Source organism: Symphalangus syndactylus, chromosome 14 (genome assembly GCF_028878055.3).
Source record: "Symphalangus syndactylus isolate Jambi chromosome 14, NHGRI_mSymSyn1-v2.1_pri, whole genome shotgun sequence".
Lineage (NCBI taxonomy): Eukaryota > Metazoa > Chordata > Mammalia > Primates > Hylobatidae > Symphalangus > Symphalangus syndactylus.
The window spans coordinates 118,519,630-118,535,210 of record NC_072436.2 but is presented as its reverse complement, the minus strand read 5'-3'; the positions used below and the strand labels follow the sequence as shown (position 1 = coordinate 118,535,210).

The 15,581-nt window shown below is 53.6% G+C and overlaps 1 protein-coding gene across 3 annotated transcripts in view; it reads right to left on the bottom strand.

Moving 5' to 3' along the window:
- AXIN1 (axin 1) overlaps positions 1 to 15,581 on the bottom strand; it is a 67,508-nt gene that overhangs the window by 22,383 nt on the left and 29,544 nt on the right. For all 3 annotated transcript variants that reach the window (XM_063617014.1, XM_055241337.2, XM_055241338.2), the window contains exon 3: positions 4,032 to 4,172. In XM_063617014.1, the coding sequence (XP_063473084.1) occupies positions 4,032 to 4,172 (141 nt within the window). The remainder of the gene's footprint in view (positions 1 to 4,031; positions 4,173 to 15,581) is intronic.

Genomic DNA, 15,581 nt, shown 5'->3' with positions numbered 1-15,581 from the left:
GCCCCTGCTTGTGGCCTAGACCACGGTGCAGTGTGCCTGCCTTGGAGGGCATTGCTAAATGGACCAAAAATATTTCAGGGCTGCACCATGGGCAGCCAGGACAACCAGTGCCCCACGGAAAGGTAAGAGATGCCAAGGCTGCACACACTGCTTCTCTCCAGGAGCTGGCAGGGCCGCGTAGTCTCTGAAGGAGGCACAAGGTAGCTCTTTTGCAACAAGTTTTCTTCTTTTTTTTTTTTGAAACGGAGTCTTGCTCTGTCACCCAGGCTGGAGTGCAGTGGCACGATCTCGGCTCATTGCAAGCTCCGCCTCCAGGGTTCACGCCATTCTCCTGCCTCAGCCTCCCGAGTAGCTGGGACTACAGGCACCTGCCACCACGCCCGGCTAATTTTCTGTATTTTTTAGTAGAGACGGGGTTTCACCGGGTTAGCCAGGATGGTCTCAATCTCCTGACCCCGTGATCTGCCCGCCTCAGCCTCCCAAACTGCTGGGATTACAGGCATGAGCCACCGCGGCCCGCCCGCAACAGGTTTTCTTTATGAACCCTTTAGAAGATCATAAAAAACACGGAAGTCAGATTATACATGGTCTGAATAATCACCCTAGGGTTAAGATAACTCATGCACAACCATCCTTCATGAAAGCTCTCGCCCTCTCCCAGTTATCAGAAAAGCTGCCTTCGGGCTGGGCGCGGTGGCTCACGTCTGTCATCCCAGCATTTTGGGAGGCCGAGGCGGGCGGATCATGAGGTCAGGAGATCGAGACCATCCTGGCTAATACGGTGAAACCCCGTCTCTACTAAAAATACAAAAAATTAACTGGGTGTGGTGACGGGCGCCTGTAGTCCCAGCTACGCGGGAGGCTGAGGCAGGAGAATGGCGTGAACCTGGGAGGCGGAGCTTGCAGTGAGCCGAGATTGCGCCACTGCACTCCAGCCTGGGGGAGAGAGCGACCGTCGAAAGAGAGAAAGAAAGAAGAAAGAAAGGAAAGAAAGAAAGGAAAGGAAAGGAAAGGAAAGGAAAGGAAAGGAAAGGAAAGGAAAGGAAGGAAGGAAGGAAGGAAGGAAGGAAGGAGGGAAGGAAGGAAGAGAAAAGAAAAGAAAAGAAAAGAAAAGAAAAGAAAAGAAAAGAAAAGAAAGAAAAGAAAAGAAAAGAAAAGAAAAGAAAAGAAAAGAAAAGAAAAGAAAAGAAAAGAAAAGCAAAGCCGCCTTCGGAAGCACGGCAGCTCCAGGGATCTCTGCCGCACCCAGGGGCCTCCCAGACCTCCCAGGAGACACAGGACGACTGGAGAGAGGGCCCGACCCAGGGCTGCGTGGCAGACACGGCAACTCCTGAGGCGTCCTCGGCTGTCACAGCACCACTGAGTGCCGTGGGCAACGGTGAGAGAAGTCCAGGTCTGGCTCAGCCACGGTGGGCGTCAGGAACAAGTGAATCTAAAACTCACCTAACACTTGCCTCGGGGTTTGTTCAAGTGTCCTGAAGCCACCAACCTACTGGTTTCTTAGACATGATACCTGAACTGGGTAACCTCCACAGGCCTCTGTGGATGAGACACTGTCCCCACATCCGTGTCCACAACACACAGCCTCTCGAGTGTCATGTGGAATGGTCGTGAGCTTGCCGCCAGCACAAAAGCTGAGCCCAGCTGCCCCACCAGAACGATGCCCTTCACCTGTCCACTGTTTACCTCTGATGTGCTTTCAAGTATGTGTAGCAATTTTACATTCTAAATTGTTAAACACTTCAGTACAAACCAAGATGAACAGAATATCAAGGAAAAAAAATACCTATTTATTTTAGGTCCTCCCTTTAGGAAACATACGTCCCTTTTCTTGGAGAGAATTAGGAGACTTTTTGAGAAAACTGAGTTGGCAGGTTAATTTTTGTTGTAGTAACACAGTTTTGGGGAAGAGGGAAACCAGATGCTAGGATGCGTGGTCTGCTCAGGCGCTCCGTGGGCCACACTGCACCTAACCACCTGGCCTGAGGCTTCAGGACCATGGCAGGCACTGCTTCAACTCCAGTAACCTCAAGTCAGGTGCTGCTAAAAGCACGTCAACATTTTATTTTGAAGATTCAAAATTAAATGAGGATGAAAGAAACCAGGAGAAGCCACACACAGCAGCTCTGTGCACCATCACAGTTACCTGGGGAAAAACGAAGGTGCCAAGACCTACCGCAATGTGGGCTGGCTGAATTTGGTTCAGAAATAGAATCTGACAACTTGTTCTGCTCATCTGAAATTCAGGTTTTGAAACATGTCTAAAGACAGGCAAAGGAAAAGAACAAACCAGCCAGGCACAGTGGCTCATGCCCATAATCCCAGCACTCGTGAGGCTGAAGTGGGTGCACTGTTTGAGCCCAGGAGTTCGAGACTGCATAGTGAGGCCTCGTCTCCACAAAAATAGTAATAATCATTAGCCGGCGTGGTGGTGCACGCTTGTAGCCTCGGCAACTCTGAAGGCTGAGGCAGAATTGCTTGGGCCCAGGAGACGGAAGCTGCAGTAAGCCAAGATCGCACCACTGCAGTCCAGCCTGGGTGACAGTGAGATCCTGTCTCAAAATGATAAGAACCATAAAAATGGTACATAGAGTCGGACCATCACTTAAAACACATTCATAAAAAGATGGGCAGAATCACCAGCAGGTGAGAAGTCCCTCTCTCCTCCTTCTCCAGCCCTATCCAGATCTCCAGGCTTTCATGGAGAACCCAGCTAAGCGGGAAAGACAGCTGGGACACCACTGGCTGCAGTGGGGATGGAGGGTGGCGGTCCGCGGGCTCCAGCTGCTCACAAGTTCATAGCCGCTGGCCTCCTCCAATGCTGAGGCTGCTGCAGGGAGACCCCGGTGCCTGCGGCTCGGCCCCAGCCCTGGCTAGGATGGCTGGTGGGTGGGTGGCGTGTGGCACACAGACCAGAGCTGGGAAGGTCTGAGCTTCACGGGTAACCAAGAACCCAAATGACCCGCACAGGCTGGCAGCCAATGCCCTGCTGCGACAAGACTGTCGGCATCATCTAATGCCTGGGGTGTACACAGGTCCCGAAAAGCCAGCTGCGAAGCACAGGGGAGGACGTCACAAAACAAGCCCGTTCCTACACATGGGGTTTCCCTGGACAATGAAAGAATAAGCTTCCGCCTGTCACCTCGAGGGTCACACATGTGTAGCCCAGGCCGTCCCTGGGCCACTGAGGCCCTGGCCTCAGCACAACCACAGCATCTTCCCTCACTCCTGCTCCCAGCCCCTTGCCAAGTGGGTGACGGGGACAAGACAGGACCCAGTACTGCACCAGTGTCGGCAGAAACGCCACCCTCGGGGACCGCATCAGTCGCCACAGCCAGTGGTGAGGCAGCTGGCCTGTGCCTGTCTTTAAGCTGAAACCCCAGACTCTGAAAACCAAAGAGCAAACTCTAGCCGGGGCAGCCTACAGACTGTTTTAGGTTCACCCTTGATCCTTCCTCATGGGGAGGTCCCAGCAGCCCTGGTCACAGAGAGAAGCAACCGACACAAAGCTGAGCCCTCACTTGTGCTGCTCGGAGGACGGCCTCTGCAGTGCGCCTGCCTGCATGTCAGATGCCCTCTCACTGAGACCTGGGGAGCCAGGAAACGCTTTCCCTGAAGACAAAGCCCAGGCATCGCTGGGTCAGCACGAAACCCCTTCTGAGCTGGCCGTGCTCTGCAGCAGGGTGGGACTTACGCGCTGCCACCCGCGAGAAACAGGGTGTCCGGGGGAGGACTTACACATTGCTGTCCTCGAGGGACAGGGTGTCCGGGGACCGGACTTACACGCTGCTGTCCGTGAGGGACTGGGTGTCCGGGGCGGGACTTACTGCTGTCCGTGAGGGACACGGTGTCCGGGGCGGGACTTACTGCTGTCCATGAGGGACTGGGTATCCAGGGCGGGACTTACTGCTGTCCGTGAGGGACTGGGTGTCCGGGGCGGGACTTACACGCTGCTGTCCATGAGGGACTGGGTATCCAGGGCGGGACTTACTGCTGTCCGTGAGGGACTGGGTATCCGGGGCGGGACTTACACGCTGCTGTCCGTGAGGGACAGGGTGTCTGCATCGCTGGACAAGCTCTGCTGCTCACTGTCGTTGGCACTGGTGGCTGGGGCCAGGGCGTAGCCGGCATTGACATAATAGGGGTTGACTGGCTCCCGCCAGGATCCATACCTGCAAACAGGCAAGCAGGGCACGTTAGTGACAGCCTGCCAACAGCCTCTCATTTTATTCCACATTTTCATATTATCTGAATATCTCAACGTATTAATTAAAAACACAAGCAATTTGAAGAAAAACACGGAGCATGGAGAAAAGACCAGCATCTCCACCTGTCCTCTCGTCCCTCTGTCCTTTCCAACGGGGTGCATTAAAGCGCCGGGCATCTTTCCAGATCTCTCCTCTGATTTCAGGCACACACAGAGCATCCACACATGATCATTTGGGTTTGTTTTCCGTGCACGGCACTAGAAATGGGACACAGATGTTCTGCTCATTCCGAAGTGCGCATCAGGAGAGGACACTGGGTTTTGACCAGGACGAGGCCCTTGCGATTCAGCTCAGACATCTCTGCACCTGTGCCCAACTCCAAGCATGGCCACGGGACTGATGTCAGGGCTGGTATGTGACAGTGTGTGTGGGTGGTGCCACCTCCTGTCCCCCTACCTAGGGCAGAGGTTCCTCCCCAGCTCCTGGGACGATTCACCTCTTCTTGTTACCACAAAATTAGCCGGGAAATGACACCTTGTTTCAATCTGCATTTCCCTGATTAATGGTCAGATTGGCAGTTTAGGGTATTTGTCATTTAAACTTCTTCCTCTTTATCTGTTTATATGGTTTGCCATTTTCTATGGAGTGGATTATGAGTTTCTTAGTGATTTACAGAAGTCTTCAAATAGACTTGTTACTAATCTCTGGTTATATATGCGAAAAACATTTTCTCCCTAAACGTCATTTTTCTTTTTAACATTGCTCAGGTTGATTTTGGTCAAACAAGTTTTTCATTTCTACGAAATCAGACAGGCCGGGTGCGGTGGCTCATGCCTTTAATCCCAGCACTTTGGGAGGCCGAGGAGGGCAGATCATGAGGTCAGGAGATCGAGACCATCCTGGCTAACACAGTGAAACCCCGTCTCGATTAAAAATACAAAAAATTAGCCGGGCATGGTGGCAGGCGCCTCTAGTCCCAGCTACTCAGGAGGCTGAGGCAGGAGCATGGCGTGAACCCGGGAGGCGGAGCTTGCAGTGAGCTGAGATTGCGCTACTGCACTCCAGCCTGGATGACAGAGCAAGACTCCGTCTCAAAAAAAAAAAAAAAGAACAGCCTGACCAACATGGTGAAACCCCATCTCTACTGAAAATACAAAAATTAGCCAGATGTGGGGGCGTGCACCTGTAATCCCAGCTACTCGGGAGGCTGAGGCAGGAGAATCGCTTGAACCCAGGAGGCAGAGATTGCAGTGAGCTGAGATCGCAGCACTGCACTCCAGCCTGGGAGACAGAGTAAGACTCTGTCTCAAAAATAAAATAAATAAATAAATAAATAAGGTATTCCAATCTTTTCCTTTATTTATTTATTTATTTATTTATTTTCTACTTTGGAAACACAGTTCTTCCTTACTATAAAATTACAAATATATTCTATTTTTCTTTATATGCTCCAAACAGTTTTTTTTAGACCTCCACCTGAAATGTGTGTATACAAAATCTAGCCCAGTCCAGCAGAGCCTAAAGGTAAAAAATAAAATAATAAGAAATAAATAAAATCGGCCGGGCGCGGTGGCTCACGCTTGTAATCCCAGCACTTTGGGAGGCCGAGGCGGGCGGATCACGAGGTCAGGAGATCGAGACCACGGTGAAATCCCGTCTCTACCAAAAATACAAAAAATTAGCCGGGCGTGGTGGCGGGCGCCTGTAGTCCCAGCTACTCGGAGAGGCTGAGGCAGGAGAATGGCGTGAACCCGGGAGGCGGAGCTTGCAGTGAGCCGAGATCGCGCCACTGCACTCCAGCCTGGGTGACAGAGCAAGACTCTGTCTCAAAAAAAAAAAAAAAAAAAAAAAAAAAAAAAAAAAAAAAGAAATAAATAAAATCTAGCTCACTCCTTCACGTCAAAATGGAGAGCGAGCCGTTAGCATTAAATACTGAATAATCCATCTTGTCCTAAATAATTTTAAGCGCCTCTCTCCACCACATCTAACTCCTGTCACAGGCATGTGCCCCTTCCGGCTGCTCTGCTGTGCTGCCAACCAACTGGCGCGTGGACTCTGCAGGGTCCCTAACTGCCAAGGCCCCACAGTGTGCCCTGAGGCTGCCTCTCCCTTCTAGCGGCTGCCCCCACTCGGCTTTGCTTTCCCTAGTTTCCGTCACTTGCGTTCAGCCAAGGTCTGAAACTAGGTGCGCACAGAGCGGTAAGACTGCGAGAGAAAGAGACCAGCTTTACGGGGTGTTTACCACAGTGCACCCTTACAGTCGTCAGCCTCACACGGTGTTTATCACAGTGCACCCTTACAGTCATCAGCCTCACGGTGTTTATCACAGTGCACCCTTACAGTCATCAGCCTCACGGTGTTTATCACAGTGCACCCTTACAGTCATCAGCCTCACGGTGTTTATCACAGTGCACCCTTACAGTCATCAGCCTCACACGGTGTTTATCACAGTGCACCCTTACAGTCATCAGCCTCACACGGTGTTTATCACAGTGCACCCTTACAGTCATCAGCCTCACGGTGTTTATCACAGGGCACCCTTACAGTCATCAGCCTCACGGTGTTTATCACAGTGCACCCTTACAGTCATCAGCCTCACGGTGTTTACCACAGTGCACCCTTACAGTCATCAGCCTCACGGTGTTTATCGCAGTGCACCCTTACAGTCATCAGCCTCACGGTGTTTATCACAGTGCACCCTTACAGTCATCAGCCTCACGGTGTTTATCACAGTGCACCCTTACAGTCATCAGCCTCACAGTGTTTATCACAGTGCACCCTTACAATCATTCCGTTTAATTCACAATTGTTTTTAGTCTCTACTGTGCCTAACTTGTAAGTTAAATTTGATCAGAGGTGTGTTCCCAGAAGGGAAAACAGTATCTACAGGGTTCAGCGTTATCACAGTTTCAGGCCTCCACCAGGGTCTTGGAATGTGTCCCCCGAGGGGTGATGACTACCTCAGGTGGATCTCCACAGGTCACAGCGACACAAGACAACCAAGACACCTCCCAAGGCTACCACAATGAGCTGCTCTGCACGTGCATGTGGCCGGAGGAACTGCCACGTCGGAGGTGCAAGCACACCTGATTCGGTGACTGCACACCGGCGCATCAGACTCCCTGGTGTGGAGGGAGGGACCAGCGCAGCTTCCAGCCGGCCATCTAATGAGCAGAACCTAGGGAAAGCCCCAGTTCTACTCACGCCAGGAAAGGCCCTTTGACGAGATGGGAGGGAGGCAGGCAGCCCGGCACCTTGGACTCTGGTGACACGGGATGCCTGGGGAGGTGAGCTAGCACTGCGAGCTGGGGACAGCCTGTGGCGCTGGTGGGTGGGGCCTTGCTGCACAGGGTCATTTCCCCTGGGGCTGTGGCCTCCATGCACTCTGGAGGGCATCGCATGGGGCCAGAACACACAAGCAGGGCCTTTCATACAAACAGTGCGGATGACCGTGCTCAGCTGCTCAGGAGGCAGACGCAGGGCACCATGCCACAATGGAAAACACGGTTCACGATGTCAGGGCCCTACCAGCGCCAATGTCCGCGAGTCCCTCTGACCCACCCACTGTGGCCTGATCGCTCACTGCAGGCCACGGACAGTCAAGGCCAGGTGACGGCAGCCTCAGGCTGAGAGCAACCATGGGGCCGCTCTTGGGAAATGGGTACTCTGGAAACACCGACCACCAGTGGCTGGGCTTTGTAAGTTTGGTTCACCCCTCTTCTCCTCTCTGTACCTGACATAGAGCAGATAAAATGATACCAGCCTGCAGCTTCAGGCTCTTTGCTTTAAGCATCATGCAGTTTTTTTAAACGACACCATTATTCCTTCGATACTTAAAGCCACAGCTGCTCAGCAGCTACTGATATTATCATTCTAACAACCACTGCAGCCAACCTCAGATCTCACGTTAAGTATAGTTTCCCTGTTACTATGAAGGAACGCTGAACTTTGGTAACTTTCTATAAACATCAATTTGGCCAAATAAAAACATTTCAAATGGAAGAGAGAACGCCACTGCCACGCAGAAGTTTAACAAGTCTACGTCCATGGCACATGGCACGTCTGCAGCCCACGGCACATGGGTGCGTCTGTAGCCCACGGCCCACGGCACGTCTGTCTTGGCACACACTGGAAGCACGTGCCCTGCCCTCGTGCTGCCATGGGGCTCACACCTGTCCCGTCACTTGGCAGCCACATACAGCAGAACGAAGCCTTCTGTGTTCATGTGTCCGATTCCAAGTCCTTCTCCCACTCTGACTTCCCAGATGTGCCTTTCACATTTGTGAAAAACCTGTTTGTCTTTAAAATGAAAAGCAGGAGAAACGCAAGTTTCCCACTTTCCACAAGCTCCAGCACACAGCAAGATCCACCGCACACAAGCACCAAGGTCAGGCAGCAAAGGGGAGAGAAGCGGGAGAAGGCGGCTGGGAGAAAAGAAAAGGAAGAAGGGCAGCCTGTTTACCGGTGATCTTCGTGAACAATCCCAGACAACTGCCCTGGCTCCCAGGATCTGCCCTCAGCACTCAGATGGCTCCTGCACCTGAAGACACAGGCAGCCGGGCTTGGCCTTAACTACCAGCGGATGCGACCAAGAACGTTCTGGTCAAAGACACGTCCAAGGGGAGATCACATGGGAGTTCCAGGATCCCCCAAATATAGCTGGGATCCAGTGGCGGGAGAGGCATGTGCTTGCATGCCTGCCTGTGCACGCACCTACGGATGCGTGCTTTGTGTGTGCGTGCCCATGTATCCATCTGTGTGTGCGCCCGCATGCCCATGTGTGCACCTGTATGCCCGCCCCTCATGAGCACCTCCACCTACTCCTGCACTTCTCAGACACGTGGAGACGCTGTGGGAGAATCTGACCCCTGGCTGTGCAGAGAGAATGCAGCCGGGGCCTTGGTGAGCGCAGAGCTGACCCCTGGCTGTGCGGAGAAAATGCAGCCAGAGACTTGGTGAAGGCTCTGCCCAGCTCCCCACGCTGATGACCTCAAACAGGAAAACGTGCACAGCTCTTCTGGAACAGGCGCCGGGACTCAGGCAGAGTCCAGGGACACAGAGGCTGGGAGACCCTGCAGAGCCAGGTGGTGACAGACTCCTCGCAACTCTTCTGTGTGTTCAAAGGCTTTCTTTAGGGTCCGGTGTGGTGGCGCACACCTGGAATCCCAGCGACTTGGGAGGGTAAGGCAGGAGACTCGCTGGAGCCCAGGAGTCTGCAGTAAGCCATGATCACACCACTGTGTTCCAGCCTGTGCTCCAGACTCTGTCTCAAACAAAAATGTTGTGGAGAGGACGCATGAGAAGACACGGTGACTTAGGGAAAAACGTGCCCATCACAGGAGAGACAGTCCAGTGAAGTGGTGAGGAGGGGCTGATGACAGAATCACTGCCCAGGAGCTGTGTCATAAACAAACACCTGTGGGGTTTGACAGCTACAAGGACCCTATTAGCTTCAAGGCAACAGGAAATGAGAAGCCGTGAGGCGGCCAGCGCACTCTAGGCTGGCCTAAGAGGCCCAAATGTCAGGGCCACACAGAAGGTCTCCCCTGCCCAGGTGTTCGTGGATGGTGGAAAAAGGTGCTCCTCCTGCCCCAGGAAGGCACCTCTCTGGGACTCCCGCGGCTGCTCCCACATCCAGCATGGCCATGGCACCGGCTCTCTGGTCACTGCGGTACTTTTATCTTCCATCTTTTCACATTTAACCATTCTATATTCTTGAACTTATGTAAGCAGCCTGCCTTTTAAAAAGGTAGCATGACAATTTTTCCTTTTAATGAAGCTGTCTGGTCCGGTTAGATTTAGTGTGATGTGGAGGGAGCTGGGCCACCGTCGGATCGGCTTGGTTTATCACATCTGCTCTACTTCCTTTTGCTCTTTCTTGCCTTCTTTTTTTTTTTTTTTTTTTTTTTTTTTTGAGTCGGAGTCTTGCTCTGTCACCCAGGCTGGAGTGCAGTGGCGCAGTCTCGGCTCACTGCAAACTCCGCCTCCCGGGTTCACGCCATTCTCCTGCCTCAGCCTCTCCGAGTAGCTGGGACTACAGGCGCCCGCCACCACGCCCGGCTAATTTTTTGTATTTTTAGTAGAGACGGGGTTTCACTGTGGTCTCGATCTCCTGACCTCGTGATCCACCCGCCTCGGCCTCCCAAAGTGCTGGGATTACAAGCGTGAGCCACCGCGCCCGGCCTCTTTCTTGCCTTCTTTGGGGTATTTTTTGCTTTCCATTTCCTCCCTCTGAAAAAGTAAATGTTGTACAGTTCTTTCATTGGTTCCTGTGCCTGGACATGTCTCAATCCCACACATCACACCTGCCTCTTCCCAGGCCGCATGAGAACCTCAGAACTGACGGCCCCCCCACACACTCATGAGCAACACATTTCCTGCACTGACATTTTCTTTTTTTTTCCCTGGGCTCCCACCTCAGCCTCCCAGGTAGCTGGGACTACAGACACACACTACCACTCCTGGCTACTTTTTCATTTTTTATATAGATGAGGTCTCACTATGTCACCCAAGCTGGTCTTGAACTCCTGGGCTCAAGCCATCTGCCCACCTCAGTGTCCTAATGTGCTGGGATTACAGGCGTGAGCCATCGTGCCTGGTCACAAATCAGATCATTTTAATTACTGAACTGCAAAGGGGTAAATGCTTTAAAAGGATTCCAGCAAGGTAAGATGACAACACCAATAATGCAACACAGGGGCGGATAAAATCTAAACAGAAAAGTTACACACAATTATGAAGCTTCGCTGTGATGGTTTCATGGAGAAATTCAGAAACAGGTCAAGCTTCACACCATCCCTCCACATCCCTTAACACACACGTGCAAATCTGAGGGAGTTCCAGCTTTCCTCATCAAATACCTTTAGAATTACTAAGTACACTCAAGAACATAAAAATTAAAAACAAATATATATATATATATATATATTTTTTTTGGGGGGGGGACGGAGCCTCACTCTTTCGCCCAGACTGGAGTGCAGTGGCGCGATCTCGGCTCACTACAACCTCTGCCTCCTGGGTTCAATCGATTCTCCTGCCTCAGCCTCCCGAGTAGCTGGGACTCCAGGCATGTGCCACCACGCCTGGCTAATTTTAGTATTTTTAATAGAGACAAGGTTTTGCCATGTTGGTCAGGCTGGTCTCGAACGCCTGACCTTGTGATCTGCCCGCCTCGGCCTTCCAAAGTGCTGGGATTACAGGCTTAAGCCACCACGCCCGGCCACAAAAAATGTTTAATGCCAAAACACCACCTGGGTGTGACAGATGCCACCCAGAACAGGGGAAGAGGGGCTGGAGGTAGATCTGGCCCTGGGAATCACCCGAAGCCACTGCTACAGGCCCTCCTGCCTCATGCTACCCACGCTCTGGGCCCGCTGCTCTCTGTCCCCTCCATACCCAGGCAGGAGCCGCCACCCTCCCTGGTAGTAAGGCACCACGTGGCACCTGCTGGTGACAACCACTATGGGGAAACAGCGAACAGCAGCCCCAGGTGAGCTCTGCATAGCACGTGCCCCGCCCCGCCAAGACCTCTGTGTTGTTAAAAGTAAGTTCGGATGGTTTTGCTTAAGCAGCACAGGTCAGTACACCACATAAAATAATTATAGCCATTTTGAAAGGCAAATCGCCTTTTTCTCCAACCACGGAGCTCCCCAACTCATGACAAGGCTGCGTCCTGATAAACCTCCCATAGCTGGGAATACGAGGTGGAAGGTGGATTCCGACTCACAAAGGGTTAAACCCTCTCATAGCTGGGAATATGAGGTGGAAAGTGGATTCCGACCTCAAAGGGTTATCCACACACAGCCCTGCCCTTCGTTGACGGGCACCCTGAATGCCTCAGGCTGGCTGTAAAGTTGAAAAGGCCTAAGTGGAGCCATCCTAAGTTGGAGACCAGCTGTATTCTGAAAGACAGAGGCTGGAATTAGTAAAAATGGCTGGGAACACACATCTGTGAGCCCTGGATGATGAGCCAGGAATGAGCCAATGAAAGCCCAGTTCCCAGTGGGCTGGACATGAAGACGGAGGTGGCCGCACAGACCCAAAGATGCACGACCTTCTGAGAAGCACAGAGCGCCCATCTTGTGGCCAGGGAAACCCAGGCAGCGCATGCCGCAGGCATGAGGCTGGGTGCTTCTACCAGGCCTGACTCAGGGCAGGGTGGCTGCGAACAGGGGTGCACACCCCAGGCTTCAGGAGGAGGTGACCGAGGGGCAGCTGGGGAACACGGCGCACACCCCAGGCTCCAGGGATGGCCCTGAGGGGCGGGCGCTGTGCGGGACCCTGCTGGTAGTGGGGTCTAACGGGAGGCAATGACTCATGACTGTCTCCCCTCAACCCATCACCCTGTACCTGCCAGCAGTGGAGTGTGCACCTGTGCCCAGGTGTGGAGACAGATGTGCTCCTACAGCTGTGTTTCCTCTGCACAGGTGTGGGAGGCCTGTGCAGGAGCTGAGTTAGCATGGCAGGTGCTGGTGCTGACCTGTGCCTCACCTGGGCACAGAGGCAGAATCCTCTGAGCCGCACATCCTCATCTCTGAAGCAAGTGGGACCTGGCTGTCCGCAAGGCAAGGAGTCCATGCAGACTCTGGTGTGCGTCTGCCCCTCAAGACACCATCCATGTGTCTCCAGCCACCTCAGTCCCACAGAACCACTGATGATGGTGGGCGAATCCAACACACAGAATCACTGGCTCCTGGGGACTCTCTTCATTTTCTGGAGCTGTGGGCGGTGGACGGATGAGTGCACCCTTCAGAGCTCAGACACTGGCAGACACAAAAGCCTGGCAAGAAGCAACACAGGCAGAAAAGGCCTCTGCGGATGGCAGGCAGTGGCCTGGGGGAAGAGGTGAGCCATGGCCTGCAGCTGCGTCCCAGCTCTGGTCTGCACTCATGTCCAGGGAAGAGGCTCTGGCACCAGATGGCAGGGAGCGGTCACCTGGCAGAGGCCATGGATGCCAGCGCCACTTGCTTCCCAAAACTGACAGCCAAGCGTGGCTCAGGCCTGAAATCCCAGCACTTGGGAGACTGTGGTAGGAGGGCTGCTTGGGTCCAGGAGTTCGAGACCAGCCTAGACAAGAGGTCAAGACCCTGTCTCGAAAGAAAGAAAGAAAAAAGAAAAGAAAAGAAAAGAAAAGGAAAGAGGCCGGGCGCGGTGGCTCACGCCTGTAATCCCAGAACTTTGGGAGGCCAAGGAGGGCGGATTACGAGGTCAGGAGATCGAGACCATCCTGGCTAACACGGTGAAACCCCGTCTCTACTAAAAATACAAAAAAATTAGCTGGGCGTGGTGGCGGGCGCCTGTAGTCCCAGCTACTCGGGAGGCTGAGGCAGAAGAATGGCGTGAGCCCGGGAGGCAGAGCTTGCAGTGAGCCAAGATCGCCCCACTGCACTCTAGCCTGGGCAATAGAGCGAGACTCTGTCTAAAAAAAAAAAAAAGAAAGAAAGAAAGAAAAGAAAGAGAGAGAGAGAGGAAGGAAGGAAGGAAGGAAGGAAGGAAGGAAGGAAGGAGGGAAGGAAGGAAGGAAGGAAGGAAGGAAAAGAAAGGAAGGAAGGAAGAAAGAAAGAGAAAGAAAGAAAAAAGAAAAAGAAAAGAAAACCAAAATAAGATTAAAAAAACAAACAGGTGGGGCACGGTGGCTCACAACTGTAATCCCAGCACTTTGGGAAGCTGAGGCGGGTGGATCACAAGGTCAAGAGATCAAGACCATCCTGGCTAACATGGTGAAACCCTGTCTCTACTAAAAATACAAAAAATTAGCCAAGCGTGGTGGCGGGTGCCTGTAGTCCCAGCTACTCAGGAGTCTGAGGCAGGAGACTTATGTGAACCCGGGAGGCGGAGCTTGCAGTGAGAGGAGATCACACCACTGACTCCAGCCTGGGCTACAGAGCAAGACTCCACCACACCCACACCCACACCCCCCCACACACACACAAACCAACAAAACAAAACACTGAGGGGTGTGACGGGTTCTCACCTGCGTCTCTCTAGGGGCATGAGCACAGGTCTTCACCACTATGGGTGCAAAGGGAAAAGGTGTAAACTGCCACAGGGGATGGAATACGGCACAGAATGAGCAACCCACCCTGGAGACACCAGCCTGTGGGAACCCCAAAGCCCACGGGGAACCCCACAGTCCATGGGGAGACCTGCCCATAGGAAGACCCACAGCCCACAGGGAGACCAGCCCACAGGAAACCCGGCAGACCATGGGGGAGCCCAGTGCATGAGAGACCTGCAGCCCACAAGACTCACATCTGAAATACCCAGGAACCATCCGCACTGTCCAGCAGCCTCCACGAGGGGCAGATCTGGGGCCAAGTGTCAGAGAGCGGCATTGGCCACATTATGGGTCAGCACTGGGCACGAGGCCACCTGCTCAAGGACGCCGATTCCATAGCATGGGGGCTACATTTGCTCCGCAGGTCTCCTGCTGGATCCTTTCTGAGCCCTCCGAGGGGCTGGGGGCCAGAATGCGGGTGCATAGAAACGGCTGGAAGCAGCGCAGGGCAGAAGCGATATGGAAAGGCGGGTCCGGCACAGGCCTCAAGGGCCTGCGGTCCTGCGGGGAGGTTTGCAAGGACCACGTGGCCAAGGGCACCATGAGCAGCTTCCCGCCCAACCCGCCCAGTGTCCCGCAGAGTTTGTGGGGATAAACAGAAGCCTGACAAACACAACTGAGCAGAAAACGCCCGCAGGTGGTCAGTAGACGCTTGCAGTGTTATCACAAGACCACACGCCGCACGTTAGCACATGACACGGACACACTTACTTGATCCCCATTTTGACAAGGTAAGTCATAATTTATACCAGCAGGAGGAGGGGCACCCCAGGTGAGCGGTCCACTCCTCAGACACGGCCAGTGCCATCAGCGACCTGCATCGTGACCCACCGGAACAGCACAGCCAGCAGACGGAACCCGCCACGCAGAGGCAGCTTCCAGCAGCCGCAGGCCCTTCCCAGGCCCAGCCCCACTACAGTCCCGCGCAGTGAAAAGCTCTGCCCAAGCCTTCAGGGAGGCAGCACCGCCCTGTGCACAGTTCCTAAGGGTGCAGAACTCTGGGATGAACAAAGGCAAGGAAACGGCTTTGTAAAAATCAGCTCTACTGACGCACAGCTGGATGCTCCGTGGACCGGCACAGAACTACAATCCTACCTGCTAAGTTCTGATGCGCACCAGATCACAGCCTCAGCCCCCGTGGGCGCGCCCCAGGAAACCATCGATTCAGCTCCGCGGGTGCCCCCGCACCCCAAGAAACCATCACCTCACCCCCGCGGGCTCCCTCGCTCCCCAGGAAACCATCGCCTCAGCCCCGCGGGCGCCCCTGCTCCCCAGGAAACCATCGCTTCGGCCCCCGCGGGCTCCCTCGAGTCCCA